At 36.9% G+C, this 21,130-nt stretch overlaps 1 protein-coding gene across 5 annotated transcripts in view; it reads right to left on the minus strand.

Moving 5' to 3' along the window:
• LOC117414646 (A disintegrin and metalloproteinase with thrombospondin motifs 3-like) overlaps positions 1-21,130 on the minus strand; it is a 55,671-nt gene that overhangs the window by 3,476 nt on the left and 31,065 nt on the right. For 2 of the 5 annotated variants that reach the window (XM_059026391.1, XM_059026395.1), the window contains 17 exons: positions 20,115-20,198; positions 15,231-15,387; positions 11,786-11,891; positions 9,835-9,978; positions 9,225-9,357; positions 8,462-8,575; positions 7,709-7,857; positions 7,012-7,184; positions 6,190-6,323; positions 5,602-5,725; positions 5,111-5,194; positions 3,606-3,769; positions 2,645-2,810; positions 2,236-2,368; positions 1,689-1,896; positions 1,110-1,239; positions 359-469 (listed from right to left, as the gene is read on the minus strand). In XM_059026391.1, the coding sequence (XP_058882374.1) occupies positions 359-469; positions 1,110-1,239; positions 1,689-1,896; positions 2,236-2,368; positions 2,645-2,810; positions 3,606-3,769; positions 5,111-5,194; positions 5,602-5,725; positions 6,190-6,323; positions 7,012-7,184; positions 7,709-7,857; positions 8,462-8,575; positions 9,225-9,357; positions 9,835-9,978; positions 11,786-11,891; positions 15,231-15,387; positions 20,115-20,198 (2,314 nt within the window). The remainder of the gene's footprint in view (positions 1-358; positions 470-1,109; positions 1,240-1,688; positions 1,897-2,235; positions 2,369-2,644; positions 2,811-3,605; positions 3,770-5,110; positions 5,195-5,601; positions 5,726-6,189; positions 6,324-7,011; positions 7,185-7,708; positions 7,858-8,461; positions 8,576-9,224; positions 9,358-9,834; positions 9,979-11,785; positions 11,892-15,230; positions 15,388-20,114; positions 20,199-21,130) is intronic. The other 3 variants (XM_034024408.3, XM_059026394.1, XM_059026393.1) reach the window with 3 other exon arrangements.

A 21,130-nucleotide genomic window follows, 5' to 3' on the forward strand; every position in this document is an offset into this window, starting at 1 on the left:
GAAACAAATCAGGAAATGAATAAACACTCTGAATGTCTATTCCATTTAAACTGTGTGCAGAATTCAGTGCTTGACTAAGGCAATGGATTGATGGCACTGGTGGCAAACAGCTTTTATCTTGCTGCACCTTTTTCTCTAGACCTTCATCTCTTGAACAGTAACAATATATATTAAAATGATACAGTATTTTTCCAATATGTGTGCTAGGATGCAATGTATTTTTTTAAACTATAACTTGGGCAGATACTTTTTTCACTGTATTACTTCTACTTTCAGATCATTCAGGATTCCAGTGCAGGAGGTGTGCAGTTTGACATAATCTATTTACTTCACACCATACACAATAATGAACACTTACTGGTAGAGATCTTATTAACAGGACTTTCTGGAACCATCTGGGATACCCATGGAACCTTGGGGGTCACATGTTCAACAGTTTCTGTGCTTGGCGAAGGCAACATGGATTTTCCTATACAAAAAAAATGCAATAGCATGTGCAGATTAGATTTTTGAAAACAGTTTAAAAAAACATTAACCAAAATACAATGTACAAGCAGTGAGTTTTCTTTCTGTATTTGGCTGTGGTTGCAATCATTTGAGAATCTTTTTTTTTCTGTTGTGCATTTTGCAAAATTGACAAAATAATAGAGCACAATGATTTGTAATAAAAGTTTAACTTGTTCCTTTAAGAAACTACATTTTTATGTATTTTTATTGCAAGAGGAAAACTGTAATAAAGATTCAAGATATTTTTAGCACAAGACCTCAAATTACTTTCTTTCATAAAAAGAACTAGTGTTCTTTCTCTAAATGTCTTTCATTCAAGTGTGGGCACCTCCCAATTCATCCCACTATTGACTACACAGGAATATTTTCAGGATCCCCCACCCTCCACACACATACCTAAAGGAAGAGTGGAGACACACTTTAATAGAAAATATTATCACTAGGGACTTTGAGTGCAATACACAATACTAGTATACTGGGAGAATGCCATTGTATTTCTAGCTCGGATATAGAGATATGAGGTATATTTAAATGTAGGCGTGCCAGTATATTTTAAATGCAATGTAATTCACAACCAATCAACTATGTACATTTTGCTTTACCTGGGCAGGGTTCTAATTTACAAATCAGTACAGTGTCTGGCTTGCCACCCTCACAGTGGCCAATGCTGTTGTCCGTAGCTCGGCACACTACCTGTCGTTGTTGAATTCCTTCTCCGCAACTCACAGAGCACTGCACACAGGAATGGAAATGTAAAAAAGCAATCAAAATAACAATTAGATTATATTAAATTAGATTCAATTATATGTATTTGCCTTTATCTGAATTACTAAGAAAATGTGATCATCTCATCTGATTTGCTTCATACTTGGTTGCAAATAACTTACTTATTTTAAATCTCTAGAGATCTGTTTTATATCTTTACTGTTTCACTGTCAGCAAAAGTCAGTAGATGATAGTATAAGTGACAGCCCTTTGACTATGCTTTCCAGTTCTGATTATGGAAGATGTACCACCCTTATACTAGGAAATGCCACTGGGTAAATCCCCCTGATCTTCAACAACTTCATTCTGTGAGGTCTATATGCACCCTAAAGCACATTGGCTCCAGTTCCTACCTGCATTTAGATTCATATGTAAAAAATGGGCAAGTGGTGTACCAGTGAGGGATCTGTACCCACCTGAGACCAGGCTCCTGTTCGCCATTGTGCTGGACATGGTGAACGGTTACAGGGTCTCCGGGTCTCTGGCCGCTCCCCAGTGCAGTATTTGGTGTGGACTGTCCTGTTAGTGCCATTTTGAAGGGACTGAAGGCATTGCACCACCCTTGACTGGAATCCAAGTTTCCCACATACCTTGCTACAAGAGCCCCAGTCTTCTGCCACCCACCTGCAAAATTAAACAGCAGTGTGCAAGTCTTCTTGAACAGCAGCTACTGTGGGTCATTTGTTCTAACCTTGCAGGATTAAATATGATGCCAGTCAATCAATGAGCTTTACTCCTGGGTGAGTCAAACTCATCTGAGGATTGATCCCACTGTCTTGCATGTTGTATATACAGATACAAGATAATAAGAAAAAATATCTGTGCCTTTGTCTTTCTCAGTCATCTCACAAGCACTAAATGTACATCAAAACCAGCCCTATTTTAATAACACATGGCCATGCAGAAAACTCTAGCGCTAGATCCTTTTTCTTAGTAATTTATATTTATCCGAGCAAGACTTACGTTGGCTGACTACATTCATTGAGGTTACAGCGTCTTCTGATTGGCTTGGGTTTCTTGTTGGTGTCACAGAAGTTTCTGTGCACCATCCTGTTGTCACTCTTTCTCCTACAGCCATACTTTGTATACTGTATACCTGCAACATTTCAAATCACATCGTAAATATGCACGACCCACGATGGTCATTATATAAGGAATAAAGTACAAGCCACATACCTTATTTTTCCAAGAATGTCATGAATAATTCATTTTCTGACTTTTTTTTACATTTATTCTTTAGATTAAAGTGTAATCTTATAGGTATTACCGGTCTTGTAATATATTTTGTTGGGGATATAATATCCTGGTATAATTTACCCAGAGTCTGGGTGCAGAGATATTCAAATAAGGATGGGGATTTATGAAAACCAACCTCCCCCACAGGGTTTTGAACACTGTGACCAGCTCTTCAAGGCCCATTCATATGTGTCCATCTCTTCCAAAAGGACATTGTTGTTTCCAATAACCGGCAGTAGATCTTCATGGATAATGTACTTATACATTAGGCTGGTTTTGGAGTCATCATCTTGAGGAATTGCCTGTTCAGACATATCATTTTTGGTTAAAGAGCAGTGTAAATTCCAAAGGAATACATTTTCCTAATATAAAACTTTATTAAGTCCATGTGGCAGTGATGGCTGCAGTGGTGACGTCAGACCAAGGAAATGAAACCGAAACACAAAAATGTACGGGGCAAAACTGCGCTGCTGCTGCGCTCGTATTTAATAAATGAAAGATTTAAACAAAAACAAAAAAACTTTATCAAAACAAAACCGCTTGTTGGCCAAAACAAAATAGACAAATAATTACTATAACAGCAAACAAATATTGTACTGGTTTTGAGCCAGCATGTATAGCAATTGTTCCGTTCTCTACTCCTCGACTCTCCTCCTAAAGAGATGGTGGCTGGAGCCTTAATTACCCATTAATCAAATAATTACCTTATTAACCCCATCCACGCCGACTACACATTCTAACTGGCTTTTCGCCGGTCTCAAATAATAAATAATAATGTCGGACGGCTTTCGTCCACCCGCACACAAACACAATATATTGATAATAATAATAATAATAATAATAATAATAATAATAATAATAATAATAATAATAATAATAATACAGATGAAAATAATACATATATTCATAAAATATCCATAAAAACAGGCATGAATTAAATATTTTTGATTGGGGCCCATCATATGATACTGAAGATACGCAATTGAACTACAAAAAACACTAAATTGGGATTAAAAATATACTAGCTTTCATGCTCAGATATTTACAGTTGTGTTGGTCTTTTACATCGCCAGTTTCTTGGAAACAGATATACTTACCAAAACAATAATGCTTTCATGCAGGGGGCCGTTGCTTTTCAAGGTTTCCTTGCCATCTTCAATGGTGTACTCCCACTCCAAACCAGTGTCAATAAATGTTTTGGGCATTGCATCCTCACTTTTTGCATTCAGTATGAAATTACCTGTTGCTTGACTTTTAACAGCTGCAATGAAACAAAAGAAAAAAAAGTTTAAAAAGGGTTTGCTGTATAAGACATGATATAACTTTATATTACATTGTGACGGGGGACTACCCCGTCTTTATGAACGTGGTTGGGACTGGCAGGGAGGGGGTTAAATTCCTCCCTGCCAGGAAAACATGTGAGAATGTGGCTGGAGCCCTAATTGAATAATCAGCAATTATTGATTAATTGGGCTCCAGCCACAGGGGATAAAAGCCAGGGGAGAGGCCCTGGCTAGAGAGAGAGTTCTGGAAGGAGAAAGAGCCAGTGGTTTTCAGTGTGTGCTGTTTTTCGTTTTGAATCCAGTGAAGGCGTTGCCCAGCCTGGAAGCTTTATTTGTAAGTTTTGTTTTGTGTCTATTTTGTGTTTTGAAACCTTTTTGTTTGTTTCAAACTGTCTCCTGAGCCTCACCCTCTGCCAATCCTGCCACATACATGTATTAATATTTATTGTTAAGTAGTTAATTAGTATTGTTCTTATGTGTCACTGCCTATAGGTATATGTGTGTGACATTATGGTAGTACAGTAATGCATATTTTATATTTTATCCTAACTTTGAAGTATACAGTAGTTTTCCCCACTAAATTATTTCTCAAAACCCTGTCTGTGCCATGCTGGTTCTTTTACCAATAATTCTTAAAGTTCCTTCTCATCTTCCTTTTGAATTAATACTATTTTATATTGAAAAATCCATTTAGGAAGGCTTGGCATTGTGCCATTTTCCCATAGAGAGCAATCCTTACAGAGAAGTATTGTGAGTGTGCTGAAAGAGCCACAAACACCTACACTAATCTGACAACCTTGAGGAGGCCCTGCATGGCCTAATTTGGGACAGACATGCAAGCATAAAAAAGTAAGCAAGTCTGACTGAGTACCATAAATACTGCTTGGAGGGATTTGATACAACATGAAGCGGCTATGCCTACTGTAACACACACAGTGCCTTGTAATTTCCCTTATGCCAGGTATTACTGCTTAAATGTAAAACAGTAATGGCATTGTAGCCTCTTGAGAAGCCTGTCAGTAAAGCCCAATATGATCTGAAAGCTGTTGAAATTATGTTTCAGCCTTTATACTTGACTCCATGTAAGGGAACTACTGGACATCAACTGTGGTTACTGCCTTTCCGTAACAGAAATATATTGTAAAGTGTCTGTTACAGAAGAATTCCTACTTGTTAAGGAAAAGATCACCAATGTTACAGCTCTCCTGCATCAGACTAGCCCACTGCAATCACCATAAACATGACTATTAAAAATGGAGTTACGCAAATTATCCTTAATAGAGAGTGACTTTTTGATCATGACAAACCAGTACACTTACCAATAACATGCGGTGATGTCTCGGTCTCCTCGATGAGAATATGCCTCGCGCCTGCTGGTATGTCAAACATTTTCAGCATGCCTGCTAAGTAAAACAAATTAAACAATGTAATAGTATACCCTCAAAAAATAAATTCATAATCCAAAATATGAATGCAAAATAGAGCTATTGATTTGAAGACACTAGCTTTTCCAGAAATGTACTCTCATGGTCTAATTGTAGCTTTTGAGAAAATCCCTTAATACAAAAACATGGGCCAAGGTGCTGTTATTTGTAAAAAAAAAACATTATTTTTGGTACTCTTGTACAAGTAATATGTCTTTATTAGAATGCTTGTACAGAAATGAATACTGCTACACTCACCTTTCCTCTGCAGTTTGAAATGGCAAAATGTAAAAGTTGCGTGATCTTAATAGGAAAGCTAAATACTTTGTTCAGTTTACAGTACATGGGTAATACAAAGGGTACACTTCAGTTTTCAGCTTTTGTACCTGGTCTTTTGGGAGTCTTGACAAATGTCCCTTTGACTGTCCGACAGTGTGAGTTGTCCCCACCGCACACACCACACTTATCTTCCTGTTTAAAGGAGTCAATCTCCTTGTCACATCCCACATGCTGCAAAAGTCAATGTAACAGTCTTAATGCCATACTTGAATGAACCTGACTGGTTTTTAAAAATGACATTGTACTAAAATATTTTAATTTAGGAACCTACTGATCACATTTCTGCAATAACAGAAATAATGTATACATTATACAGTCTATGCTCATGGTATATTTCATTGTAAAATGCACACTAACAGATTTAAATATTTTTTACAGACAGAAATACATTGACAATTATGGATTACATTAATTGAGCAGTTTTCCTGTGGTTATACTTTGCATTTACCATCATTTCATTTAATATGCTTTGCTATACCTCTCTAGGCTTTACCATGCTTTCACCTTTCTTACACTTCACTATGCTTTTAATGTGGTAAGCCTTTATAAATTGTAATGATTTAAATGAGGGAGGTATTTAGATTTGCAGATATCTACATCAGTTCAATATACACCCATGTCATTATACTACTTACCATGCACTCCCCTCGGGCACAGACGCTAAAAGGGTCTTTGTAACTGCACCGTGTCCCATCATGGATCACCTGATTCATGAACACCACATCTCCTGTTTCTTTAGACTGGCAAATCAGCTCACACTTCTGGGCCTCTGAAACACACCAGCCCCAAGAACATTTAATGCTGAAACTCTAGTGGTGTGTGTGTGTGGCAGGGCAGGGGTCCTGCAAGTGTAAAAATGTTTGTCTTATGGCAGGGACAGGATGAAAAGCCTCCCTGCCAAGCTAATTGTTTTTGTTTAATTTAATTGTTTAATTGATTTAATTGTATTGTTTGATTTAATTATTTGTTAATTGTTTTATTGTTTTGGCAGTTGGCCTTGTTATTGTAAATTGAGCCCAGCTGCCAGGTATAAAAGGAGAGCAGCCAGTCTGTTCAAGGCTGCTGCTGTCTGAAGAGTCCAAGTGTGTGTCATATACTGTGTAAAAAGGTACTGTGTAAAAGTTAAACCTGCATTTCGTTTGTGTGTTTGTGTAAAAGTGTTTATATGTTTTGTATGTCAGGTAAACCTCTCAGTCTCAGAAGAGCTAGGTTTTTGTTTGTTTTATTTTTTGTTTTGTATAATAAAAGTACACCTGGTGTGCTGGAAACATCAAGTTAAGTCTCTGGGTCACGTTTTTATAGGGGCACGAACCCGAAAAACAAGGCCATCTTGTTCACATAGGATCTTGTTTGTTCCTATAAAAACGCTGTAGTTTTGTTGATAAAAAAACACAACATTTATGACTCTATACATTCAAACATGTTGTATTAATTCAATCTTATATATATAAACTCACCATCTGGGTGTTCGTATGGAAGCCAGGTATGTTTTTTATTCTGGTGGTAATGGGAGCTTCGTTGTGAGCACTGCTGGGCTCTGAAATCTTCAAATGGGCCACGGCATTCTTCAGTATTACATATCTGGTATTCAAAAGTGGATCCATGGCAGTCATGTCCACCATATGCAGGGCTGGAAATAAAGACACTATTATTATTACTGTATTACTATTATTATTATTACTGTGACTACTACTAATAATAAAAACAACAGCATAATTACCCACCACAAAAAAGATTTAGTTGTACAACAACACTGACCCCAACATTAGAATGTATCATAGCTTACAGAGCAAAAACATTAAAGTACTCCTTTTTTAATGTATTACCATCATTTAAAATATCTTTAGTGATTTCCAAAGTTTCAACATCTTCCATATTGTGCTTTCCAATATTCAGCATCTTTCATATTGTGCTTTTTCTATTCTTTCAGGAAGTAAGAGGACAAGATTGTTCTTACAGTTTTAGCGGGGGAAGAAGCAAAAACAGAGGATTGCTTATTATTTTCTCATCACGTACACACAATTGATGTACTGAGATGCTGCCACTGTGTTATTTGCATCTTGTCAGCAGCAACTGAAACACTCTAAATAAGATAAACAATTGTGCAGTGAGATAAAACCGTCAGCCAAGTTTGAATGTTTTAGGATGACTTACGGTGGGTTGTTACACTGTCTGCTGCGGGACCGTATTCCTCCACCACAGGTCCTGGAGCAAGACCCAAATTTATTCCAGGAGCCCCAGTTTCCATCCTGGCTGTACGACTGGTCTGCAGTCTTCCATATGCAGTGACCCTTAAAGCACCACTAGACATAATATAGAAATCAAATGCTAGGATTTCAATGCAACGATAATTAATCATTTTTTGCGATTCATTTTGGAGTCACTGGAGACACACTGGAGTAAAGTGAATTGAACTAAAGAGTGTCAGATCTAATTACAGCCATGAAAACAATAACATAAAGTGGCACAACCAGAATCTCTCACTGTGTGTATGAGACTTTTAGGTGTATTTCTGTCTTTAAATGTAAAGTAAAATGGCATGTTTGGTCCTAATTTAATATTTAAAGAGTGTCAGTATTAAGATCAACAGTTAAGAACAATTGTATAGACCCTACTGTGTGGTATTTTGTTTAATGTATTTTTTAAAACCAATTAAAACTCATTTCAAACTAATTTCTCTTGCCACTACCCTGCTGCTCTACCAAGATCCTTAGAATTAGAATTCTAGAACAATGGGCAAGAGAATTCCAATATTTACCTACTTAGTTAGCGAACACAAAAGTAAAATAAATTACATAACATATCAATGCAGTATAAACACTGGAAAATACATTTTACCAACATATATTTTAATAAGTGTCTATTGTTGCAGTTTTCATTTATAGTACAATTCTTTATTGTACCCACCTTTGCTGGTGCACATTCTGTCCCATCTAGAGGGGGACCCTTCTTAGTTTTGCAAAAATACTGATTATCAGGGTGACTGCACCAAAGCTGCTTACAAGGGTGAAATGTTCGGAACTAAAAAAAAATAGAAAAAAAAAATAATCCTCATCATTATACACTGGCAGATGACTGGTTTCATCAGATTGACACCTAGAAATTTAATTATATTATAAACATCCTCCTCTTGGAGCACATGGTAATTGCTTCCATGCTTCTTAGGCTTTGTTAACTAGTAATCCCATCGGTATTTAGAATGTGTGTTTACAGTACCTCGAGCACACCAGTAACAACTCTGACAGCTGTTATCACCACTACCTGACATGTGAAAAACTGCCATAATTTAGTCCCAATCAAGCTAAGGACTCACAGCATGACTGCTGTCCTGAATATATTTCTAATCAATCAAAGACACAACCTCCAACACATACTGCAACCCTCCAACTTCCAACACATAGCATGGGCGTTTCTGTATTTACATTATAATTTCACTGAAACTTGCAATGGCTTTTTACTGAACAATCAAGGGCCCTTTAGTTATAGTGTATAGCAAAGAGCAATCTACACTGTGTAAAACAGCTACTTGGAGATCACCACCATTAACTTTAGAGACCCACAGCCCTTCAATGCTGAACCCCAAAACCTTTGTATTACCCACATACTGTAACCTGACAGTTTTCCTAAAAACATTCATCACGGAAAACCTGACATTAAAGGAAACACGTACAGCAGTGCACATTTTGTATCCCACGCCAAAATCAAAGCGACACTGTTCATCCATTGAGTAGTTTATTCCCGGGAGCTCTGGAAGTTTGGGCCATTTGTGTTCAAAGGGATCATCCAGCAGGCAGTCATAAGAACTAAACCCAATAGAAACCAGAAACAAGAAGAAACATTAAAGAAAAATAATTCCAAATAAGGAAGAGTGAAAAACACTCAAGGGAATAAAACACACCTATGGTGTATTTACCTTGTTTCAAAGCAGTCACGCCTGGCTTGCCCTCAAACTGACACAGCCATAAGAAACATATATGTTTTGTTGCAATACCATGTTTTCAATAAACCAATGTCTATTACGCTTTTTCAAGTAAAGTACTAATTTGGCATAGGATAGACATACATATTTGAAAGCTGATTGGCTGATGAATGGTGTACAATAGTGCCTAAGGCATTTGACAGTACATTTTTATGGACTAAAGAAAGCCAAAAATGTTCTAAAATGCAATAAAATATTTTTCTATTTTTTACGACGCACTGGTTAAGTGTGTATCATAGACGGACGTGTATATGTATTATTTAAATTATTATCAAAAAAAGAATACAGGGAAGCCACATACTGTATGTATCTGTTCAGCTCCTGTTTGCTGCAGCGTGACCAGTGGTAGCGATGGAAGGCGGCCTGTACCAGTGGTGCCATTATGCTGCCCATGCTGGTTTCATCACCACAGCGATTCCCCTGACCGTCATGTTCCATACCTAACCTGTTAAAATTGTACATTAGTTACTTCATTAAATAACAGCAAGGGTGCAGGAAATTGAATAAATCACTTGTTATCAATAAACCAAGAAAATAACTTAAATGGCAATGTGGGAGAAATCTTAAAGTAGCCAAATATATGCAATTTTGGAGCTCTAGGTTCAGATTATCTTACATTCTGAGCACAAGCCCAGTGTTGGCTCCAACAGTAAGTAAGTTATAGCAGTATCTCTTTATTCACAGGCTGGATTAGCGAAATTTGAACTGTTACTTGTAGAAAGCCCCAATGCATTTGATTTAGATTGTAATAAGAAAACAGTATTCATTTGTAAAATTGTACTTTACTTAACATTTATTCAGCAGTTGGTTAAGATACTAATGAGCTGATTTGTATATGATATATGATTTTATAGTATGTACTGAATGAACCATATGCTTCTTGTACAATATGTTTCTTATACAATATTTCTATTAGCAATGTATTCTCAGCTACAGGTATTAAACTAAACAGTAGGTAAAACAAATCAGTGAGAAGCTAACATTTTATCATGAATGGATTAATTGTAAATCATTCTTCTGAATAAAGCTGCTCTTTGAAGATTTGACTCACTTCTATAAATAAACAGATCTGGTTTAACAACCACGGCTATGGCTATTTCCTATGGGTGGTGCTCTTGAGCCAACGTTTACAAAATGTCAGTTGCACATGTGGAAATCAATAGGCATTCTTAAAGATAGCCTATAAAACACATTGACACTCTTCACAGCACAGGGAACCATTTTAAAGCAAAGCATGTGTGTGTGTCACTCGCAGCATGTAATCCAGGTTGAGCTGCTGCAGCTTTGCAGTTTTGTGATCAAAATGTTTCTGCTGAATCTGCTGAAGCGCTGTGGCTAGCTTCAAGATTAAACCTCTCCTACCTTGTACAAAACAAAGGAATTGAAGGCTGCCAGGATCAGTAGAGATAACAACAGGCTTGTATATATATATTATATATATCATATTGTAGGTTAAAAAAAAAATAATATTGTAGGTTATATTCAAAATAAAAATATGTATTATAAAAGGTGGGTCTACTGTTAATGAAATGCAACTTTCAGATGTTCCACTAACACACACACATACAAATATAAATTCTAAGTAGAAATTAAAACTTGTAGAAATTATATTTTATATAATTGTGTGTGTGCGTGTGTGTGTGTGTGTGTGTGTTGGAAAGATAACCAGACAAACAAGTAGCTAATGCGCGGTGTAATTCAGAATGTGCGCGACAACGCGTGAATTATTATTATTATTATTATTCATTTCTTAGCAGACGCCCTTATCCAGGGCGACTTACAATTGTTACAAGATATCACATTATACATTATTTCACATAATCCATGTATCTTGTTAAATGTTTTTATCTTCATGGCAATGCATGCAAGCTCTCCTCACGATATTCAAAGTCGTTCTTTCCCTAATTAGTATGCAGACAGGTACATTTAAATATCCTCTCCCCTAAATCACTATGACTGCAGTAATTTGCATTGTCACGGCCCGATTTGTCATCCTAAATCATAACTACATGGAAATGCAATTCCTGAGAAGTACGGCCAAAACATTGTGAGGAAAACTGTCATGACTTGTCCATGTAAAGACGTTCATTGATGGTTTTAAATCTGAATTTTGAGTCATGAGTGTCATCATTGTGTGTTTAGACAGTCTAAAATGAGTACCCTGGGATGTACAAGCCACAACAACAAAAAAAGGAAGATTTGTTTAAAGAAAGTCTGCAATTAGTATCGACAACAGTGAATTCTGAACTTACACATGGCCAGTCTCATGGGCCACTACGAACGCAGAGGAGAAGCCGTCTTCATGGTTGAGTGTGCAGCTTCTTAAGGGATGACACATGCCTGTCACAGGAGCGTAACCTGAGTGAGACCCAGATAAGGGAAATCAATGATAAACCTCAGAGAGTATCACCCTCTCCACAAGGAATTTGAGATTAGGAGTTAAACAACTAAACAAAATAACATTTATTTTTACAGAGTGGCAAGTCTTCAGACAGCCCAAACCTGCAAAAACTCATAAGGACTGAATTTCTTTGTCAAAGGCAACAGAAGCCCTTGTCTATGTTATTTGTAGAACTTTGAATGTACACTGCTTGGCCACTTTATTCAGAACTACCTGATTGGATGTGACATTGTCTGAATCAGATCAAATTAGGTTGATCATGTGATGTGATATGTGATCCCTGCAGCACTATAAAGCTGTGGCAGCAGCACAATTAGTCTACCAGAAATGGGGGAAAGACAAAGATCTAACAGCATTCAAAATATGCATGACAGTGGGTGCACATTGAGCAGGTGCCACAGTAGCAAAGACAATCATGTTTGCAGGCTTACTCAAGACATCGTCATCACAGTGTATCAGCAGAATGAAAGGGTAATGTGGTTGCCAAAAAAGACAGCTGTGGATGTAAACAGTTAGTATTGGACAGGGAAAAGATGGTTTGACAGGCTAGTCAAGTCTGAAATATTAACTGACTGACTGAATTAACATCCCTAGAGTCTAGGCCAATTGTCCAAGGATGTGATCAGGGCTAAAATGGCACAGCCGATATTAGGCAAAGGTCAGAAAAACGTGCACAGGCAGCGTAGTAATATACATAAATGCTAACAATAGTTCAATAATATAGTACTGTGTTTATTTTAAGAAGGGCAACTATTGTAATTGCTAGAAATTGCTTATTTTTTAAATAACTGGACCCCACAAAACAACCCACCTGAACACTATAGGGCTTTTGTTTAACCCTGCTAACCTCACTATAAACATGGCACAACAGTTAAAAACAGCAGTAAGTGGCAAAAAACACATTATAAACACATTATTTCCATCTCAAAACATATTGTGTACTATACTCGATCAAGTTGTGTGCAGTGATTCAGCTTAGCATAGTGCGGCCCAGAAGCACATTCCTTTTCTTTTTTGTCATTGAACAAATGTCGTGCTTTCTGACCATTTGAAGAACTTTGGCATGCAGAAAAAAAGCAGTAAGCATCAATGTAAGTACAATAATTAGAAGCCAACAGCGCATAAGCCTCCAGTGGTGTGGTATAAACACAGTGAACACCAAGTGACACCAGACATTACAGAGCTAAAATAACAGGATGCATGCCAGTACTTAGTGAAAAACTAAACGCAACCTGAGCTCCAACAGAGCACTTTGATGTCACAAAATTATACAATATCTACAAGGGCATGTTATTTGCATAACTGACTAGAATGGTGTTTTTGTTCACAAAAATAAATTGTTAGTAAATCTTCAATAGATTTTGTTCCAGTACTTGCATGGCAACACTGCATTCTGTTTTTAGTTGCGATAAGGAATTGAGTCTCCTTTACAGAACTGTAATCGATATGTAACAGAAGCTGATATTGACTGTGCTATTTTTAAGACAGCCCCACTATTCCAGCTGTACCTGGAAGTTAATGGAGTTTCATTGTGCGATTCAGCAATGCAATGCTCAAAATGACAAGAGGTCAAACTATGTCTTCATTTACATAACACCAGAGCCAGCAGCTTACCAGCACTGATCAAAACACATATAAAATAGCATGTAATCTAAATAATGTTATAATTTAGACCAGGCCTTTCACAAGCCCATATGAAAATCACTACACAATGTGAAATGAGACTTATCCCTAAGTTGCTCGACTATGGACTCCAAATAAATAACACCACTTGGACATCTGAAACATGTTGCATCATTAGCCATGTTTTCCTGAGTTAATGCATACAATATGCCATATGCGAACAGATTATTTTGCTATGTGATTTAATTTGAAACAGAATTATGAGGAAGTGACAGCATTCCTACTACAAAATGTGTTCCCAACCACAAGTTGTTACTAAGTTTCTACATAAAACTCAAAATTGGATGGCAGTCAACCATCAACCCTGAATACGAGACCCCTAGATCATTGCAGGGTCTTCTTTTTTACCCCCAAAATGATATATCAAACACAATTAAATTATTACACCATTGACTATTTTGTTGACATAAAAATGTGTGACACATTTCCTCCTCTGTACTAGCTTCGCTCATTAGTGTAATATTTGCATTCCTGCCCAAATGGGTGCTCCTTTGGAGCAGAGGGCAAGGCAAATCTAAAACTGTCCTGGAGACAGGGCTGTTATGACCAAAATACAGCTGAAACTATGGCAACATTTTCCATGCGAAAGTATTCAAAATGTGTTTCTAGAATCTTCAGAACGGAATGTTTTTGAAATATTATATACAATGGGTGAATAGAGAATTAAAAACTAGGCAATACAATTATAAAAATGTGAGATAGCTTACTAGTTATACAATGATGTTTAATTAACCTTTAATGTTAAATGAACCATTTTTATCTTGGGGTCTGCAGGTACTAAAGTTAAAAGCAAGCAATTTTTTTAACCAGTTTTACACAGGGGAACACAAATCATGCAGCAAAAATTAAAAGATTAAATTACAAGTAAGCACAGATATTGCAAACAGCATAAAGAAAGACAAAAGCAACACAGAATAAATACATCTGAAAAATACCAGTTTAGACATTGCAATGCTAAACTACAGCCTTGGCAAAAAGTTTTGCATCGCCCTATAGAATTAAATCGAATGAAATCTGCTGAATAATGTTACGTTAACATATTGAATTACATAATGTTTTGTAGTTTTTCACATACTTAACAAAAAACTGGCAAAAATTTGTGACATTTCATAATCGAACATGAAATACTGTACTAGACTTTTGCAATATCATTTTGTAGTTTCTTTAATTATGTTAATACAGTTTATTTATTTATTTATTTATTTTAATTTTATTATGACTCAATCCTAGAATTCTAGCTGATGCAAAATGTTTGGCCATAGCTGTAGAATACTGTAATATGTTTTTTATCCCCTCTACATGCCAAACCCTTAAATTTAAAAAAAAATACAATAATAAAGTTCTCTAGCGGTTGGCACCAATGCCCAGTCAGCAAGGTGCTGGAAAATTACTTCAAGGCATCTACAGGAGGTAACAACTGATTGCTGAGTTGAGATGTTTCAATGGAGATTTAATACTCCAAAACATAGATGACCCCACTGCATGGCAAACTGTAAATTTCCAGAAGCCTTACTTGAGTAAGACTTGAAGCCAACCTTTGTGAACAGAAGCAGATACTAATCAGCACCCAGTCTGCAGTACTGCACAGGCCTTGATCGAGAAAAATACAGTACCTTGCATACCTGCAGGACCAAAATCTTGCCTTGTCAGGAAGATGGCGTGGTCATGGTATTCTGCATGGTCGGGCTCAGAGCGCTGCTGGGAATGAGCCCATCGGCAGACCTGTTCGAGGCTTCGAGAAGGGTTCCCTTGTTCAATCAGGCTGATAGACTGCAGATTAGATTTACAAAGTAGATTTACAAACTCATAGGAAGCATAGGTGACCCCAAACTGAGTTTGTAAGAATGAAGATAATTGGGTTATATGTGTAACTTCTTGTTTCTAAAACCTGTTTAACCCTTTGTGGACGGACCATTATCATTTCGATCAAATTAGATCGATGATGTAATTTCAAATTAGCATAAAAGCCTTTGTCAGACTTCAGACAATCAACCAAAACACAGTTATTTTTCAGCAACGGTTTTTGTTTTCTGATAGGAGATTCGGTGATCAAACGTACAAAGCTTACCTGAAATCATTCTAAATTGCCCAAAATGTTTATAAATGCAAAAAGAAATTAACAAAATATTTACTGTAGTGATATAGCCATAGGAGAAACTTCAGGGAAGATTCTCCAATCAAAACACATTTCACTAAAGCCCCAAGCCATATTCAGTAGCTATGGTTTCGCTTCCCATATACCATGGCTTCAAAGCACACAAATTACTGGAAAGCATACTAAATCTCTCTATTTAACCAAGAAGGCTTACCAACCTGAAAGAAAACAAAATAATAATAAGAAACTATTGATGGGATGACAGAAGGGGAAAATCTCTTGGACAAACTTATTCACACTGATTCTAGAAATGAATCCGAAGTAGATGAGCCTGCGCACCTGTTAACCAATTCTGTGTAAAATCAAAACCATGCATGGTATTTGTAAAATTCTTTCAGATCCTAGTTCGTGAGGGTTGTGGCTACCACTATTTAGATTGGAGATCACTAAATTGCACTTATGAGGACATTTCTAAATGTATTTTTTACGTATGGTATACTTCATAGAGTGAATGCTGGTTTTCTTAAAAATCTGTAGACCTTTTAGAAAGGTATAATACTGTATACTTTGCACTGATACATGTTCTCAGTCAGGTCACGTCAGGTGGATCTGAATAAGGGTAGAATCTTCACAGTCTGCAAAGGGTTAAAAGAAAAACGTTTGGGAGTAAAAGAGTCTCCTTGATTGTGGGAAACAATTTCAAAGCATCTACTCATATAATTTCAAGTTAAAAAAACATTCCCACAAACAGAAAATGTTCCAACACAATACTATTCTTTAAAAGTCAGCTGATTGTTGTTTCCTCTACATTGATGAATGGCTGTTGTCTATGATAATGTGCGCTTTGTTGTTGGCTGTAGTGTTGACAAATTGTTCTGCCAAAAAACATCACTAATGATGCGTCTGCCCTAAAATGAGTATTTTGCTTTTTAGTCAGCAGATCACCATGAAAAACATTGTTTTATAATTCCTTAAAGACTAAGTAGCGGGGTTCCGAAAAACATAGCATTATATGTCCCCACGTGTTGCTACAACTGTTTAAACAATGTACCTGTAATTTCTCCTTTCACTGTTAACATCCTGACAACTTTTATAATCAAAATGGCTGCTCTAGTTCATTGGGGTTTGAGATCTTTCCTCTAAATCACTGCAAGAAGAGCGATTTAAAAAAAAAAAACATGACGAGTGCACTGGCTTTTCTGTTCCGTACCACATCATGGATTGCTGTGTTACTTGTTTGACAATGTGGGCAATAATCCTTATACTATCAGTGCACTAGAGCAGCCATTTTGAAAAGAGCTTTGAAACAGACTTTAAAGTTATAAATGTAAAAAGTTGTCAGGATGTTAACAGTGAAAAGAAAATACAGGTACGTTATTTAAACAGTTGGGGATGGGTAATGCTATATTTTTCAGAACCCCACTACTTACTCTTTAAAGAGGAATCTGGTTCACTTTCCACTTATCTCACACATTTCTCAATAATCTGTTTCCTGCTGTATAATATGCTATTGAACATGCTCATCCACTGAACTGTCCATTACAAGACATTTTAGACAAAATAGTGTCCAGCGGAATGAAGGTCTCAACCTTCATTCTTGTCTCACATTCAGCATTCTAGTATTACTTAGGTACTTAACCTCAGAAATATGTTTATTATGAATAGGTGCATTTTTTTCAACTTAACTTTTTTTCTATTATATAGCATATTTTCCCATGTACATTAATCAACGGGAATACCAGACCAATCCTTTCTATCATGCTCTGTTGTTAGCTTAAGCATTCAAACTGTTAGGTCAGCCTTGCTTTGTTTTGTTCAAGGGAGCAAAGTACAACTGACCTCTCTCGATTTATCGTGTGCAGAGTGACAGTCGAACAAAAATGTCACCCAGCAGGCAACCATGTAAACCAAGTTGATAGAAAAACAGTTACTTAAAGATATTTTTCACATGACTTCCCTATTCAAGGCTGGTTGGAATACGTAATTTCTTAACTTTTGTTAGCAATTCTATAACCCATTTCCAATGCTAAACGTTTTGTAAAATGTCTGCTGACAGATTATTCCTCAATAACTCTGGATGAAAAAAACTAATATTTGAAAGACAGCTAACAGTTCTATTTGTCCTAAATGCTTGCTTTTACCAAAGCTGTACTGTGACAATGAATCTCCTGGGAGCGCATTTGGTCACTGACAGATTTGTGTTGGTGTCTTTGATTTTGGTCTTCCTGACATTCAGTAGGTGAGCTTTTAGCTCAGTGTCAGGAACACCCATGTGTGCTCAGTCACACTAGAATGTATAGGAGTGTCCTTCCTCTGATCTCGCCAGCCTGAGAAACTCATCCATCACAGTATGAGCACTGGAAAAAAACCTGCGATTAACGGAGCTATGGTGTCTTTGAACTTCAGAGGTGATCTAACCTCCTATTGTCACGTGACAGATCTGGCCTTTTGGTGCAACCTAACCGCCCAGCTATGTTCCATGAAACAATGTACATAGGCTACCTGGGAGAATAACAAAGTCCTTGCCATAACCAAACAACCTTGAGCAGTATCCAAAAACATTACATTTCTGGTGCTTATAACAACGGATGTTCATACTACAATAAATCAGACGCAGTTCATGATATGCCTAACTGTTACTGAAATTAAAAGAAACTAGCTGTTTAAAAAAAAAAATTGCAAATCTCAATCTTCAAAGCATGCTTGCATCTACTACATGTCATTTAGTAATATGAATCTAGTTATAAAATACAAATGATGAATTTCTGTCATATAAAATCAATTCAAAATACTGCACCATTTCTCCTGTTGTTTTATACATTTGTCAATCCAGTGTACCATAATCTGAACTACCGTCTTAAATCACAGCAGGTAGTCACGTGTCAGTCTGCTCCAGAGTTCCCACAGCCAGGAAATTAATTGAGTTGGGGGGGGGATGGGGGAATCATACATACTGTAGTGAAAAACATTTTAGTAGATCTGAGCTCCTGTTGTTCTTGTAGTTCACGGCATGTTTCTACTTATTTTGGCATGCAGTGAGGTACTGTAGACATTGGAAACCCTAATCCTCAAGTGCTAAAGCTCGAGTTGGGGGGGTGGGGCCCACTTGTCTGGTAGTCCCCTTAACAATAATCTGTGTAAAACTGGCTTTGGGGGGCAACGTGGATTAATGTGTTGCTTTGACCTACACAAGATGGACTTAGATCATGACCTGCAAAGTGACTTAAATGCTTTTTTGTGTGTGCTGCCACAGTGGTTCAGAGTCCTGGTGACACTTTTACACTTGGCATTTCAAGTCCCCATTGGACTTTTTAACACAGCCTGTAACCGGACTTTAATTTTTTCAAAAGGAGAATTAATTAAAGAGGATATACCTCCAAAACCAAAAACTGTATGCATTTTTCAGGTTAATTAAATGTAGGTAACCTCCAAATGTCACTTATCTATAATGCTTGTATTGTGATTTTTAAACTGTTTTCTATATTTGACTTGATATTTTAGGGGCATCACCACTCTTTAAAACTGTCTCCAGCAATTGTCCAATTCACAATTATTCTATAGCACCTGTGATTGTCTGATCATCCACAGAGGGGACATTAACTCCCACCATACTAAGTGTTTCACCCATCCATAAAGTTTTCAAAATAGCCAGCGATTTTAATTGTAAATGCAGGCATTTCTGAAGAACAGAGTATATTGTTTTACTGTTTATCAGATTAATTTTAGCCATAAAAGTATAAAGGAATCATAGAAACCATAAGCTTGAGAAACCTATCAGGTCAGCTAACAGTTTAAGTCCAAGTTTGCTAAGTTGACTTTGATGTTTGCCAGTGAAAAGCAAAAGTCAATAGTGCTGGCTGGCAGTGAGTCAATTCTTCAAAGTATTTTTATTTTTTTCAACATAGACTCTAACAGGTCTTGTGCTCGCTTTACCCTCAGGGTGCCCTATCCATCTCAGTCTACATCCAAGTAAACACACACTCTGAGCAGCTTACAGGCAATTGCTCGCAGCAGATCCTGCTAAAAAGAAGCAATATCGTGTTTCATTTTACAATGGTGTTCCTCCTGATACAGCCTTAAATGTACAGTATATACCAACCTGTCTGTATCACACTTCTCTGCCAACGGATTCTGTTCTTAATGAGAGATACAGACTGACTTATAAGAGCTGACCTGGTCTATAGGGTGTAAGACCTCATTACCTTTTGTTAAAGCACTGCAATCTTGTGACCTCCGAAACCTGTTCTTGTGTTGTATCAAGGGACAATCACAGTTATTACAGCTACGTGAAAATTTGACAAATTATTCAGACATAAAAGTAGAAAAATACACATGCTTTTAATTCACTGCAACCAATAGTAGCTAATTCTACATATACTATTTAATGTAAATTAAAACTTACCTGGCGATATCCCACCATAATCATACGAACAAGCACAATGTTGATATGGGTTCCCAAGGACTCATCATGGTAAATTTCATCCACCTGTAAGAAACATTAAGCAATATGATGTGGAATCTAGGCTTAGGACTGCCTATTATACCATCTTAAATTACAAAGTTTTGAAAAGCTACCGCTGTATGACCTATTAAGTTTATCTTCAACCATCTGCAAAATGAAAATGCAAAATGAAAAATAAACTGTGTTAAGAATAGAAAAAATGACCTCCACCCCCTCTCATGACCCCCCTCCATGTGTACAACCGTGATGCAAATATTAACCTAAAACAAAAACACAAGCATGAAGTTACTTATTTTATTGAAGAGACCAACTCAGAATTTTCTTTAAATTGTAAAAGGGTTATAGAATAGGCAACGGCTGTATTGACATTGAAAAGGAGAATCAGAAGCTGAGCATATGTCCTCACGTGAAGGAGCCGCAGTAGTAAAATACGAAATGAAGCAGTAGTAGAAAAATAATAAACAACATCAGCGAGGAAGGCTGACATTGAGAGATCCTTTCCCCAGAGAAACCTGACTCTGCAGACCTCATTATTCTTGCTCAAGGGGTGTGGAAGACAGACCAAGTCGTGGCGGAAAGAAATTCGACAACACACAGGCACAGACAGATACACTTTGAATAGGTGACTTTAAGCAGCCACTAATTCATCCTCACTTTAGTTCATTTAAGTTTCACTATAGTCATAAAGTACCTGAGTTTAATTACACATCACAAGCATAAAGAGGCTCAAACTGTTTTTGAGTGAGAGTCGTATCTTAATTGCTGCTGCTTACACTAACAGGGTGATGAACACTCCAGCGGAGGAACAGTGTGCTTACTTCAGAACATGTAGTCCAGTATGACCTGTAGTTTTGTATAAAAGCTTCATTATTTCTATAACATCTTTTGGTTCAGGCGCAGGGAACTCACATTCTGTTTGTTTTAAAGGTTTGGTCTTCACTGGTATTAACATGTTC

This window comes from Acipenser ruthenus, chromosome 7, assembly GCF_902713425.1.
Source record: "Acipenser ruthenus chromosome 7, fAciRut3.2 maternal haplotype, whole genome shotgun sequence".
In the NCBI taxonomy this organism is placed as follows: domain Eukaryota; kingdom Metazoa; phylum Chordata; class Actinopteri; order Acipenseriformes; family Acipenseridae; genus Acipenser; species Acipenser ruthenus.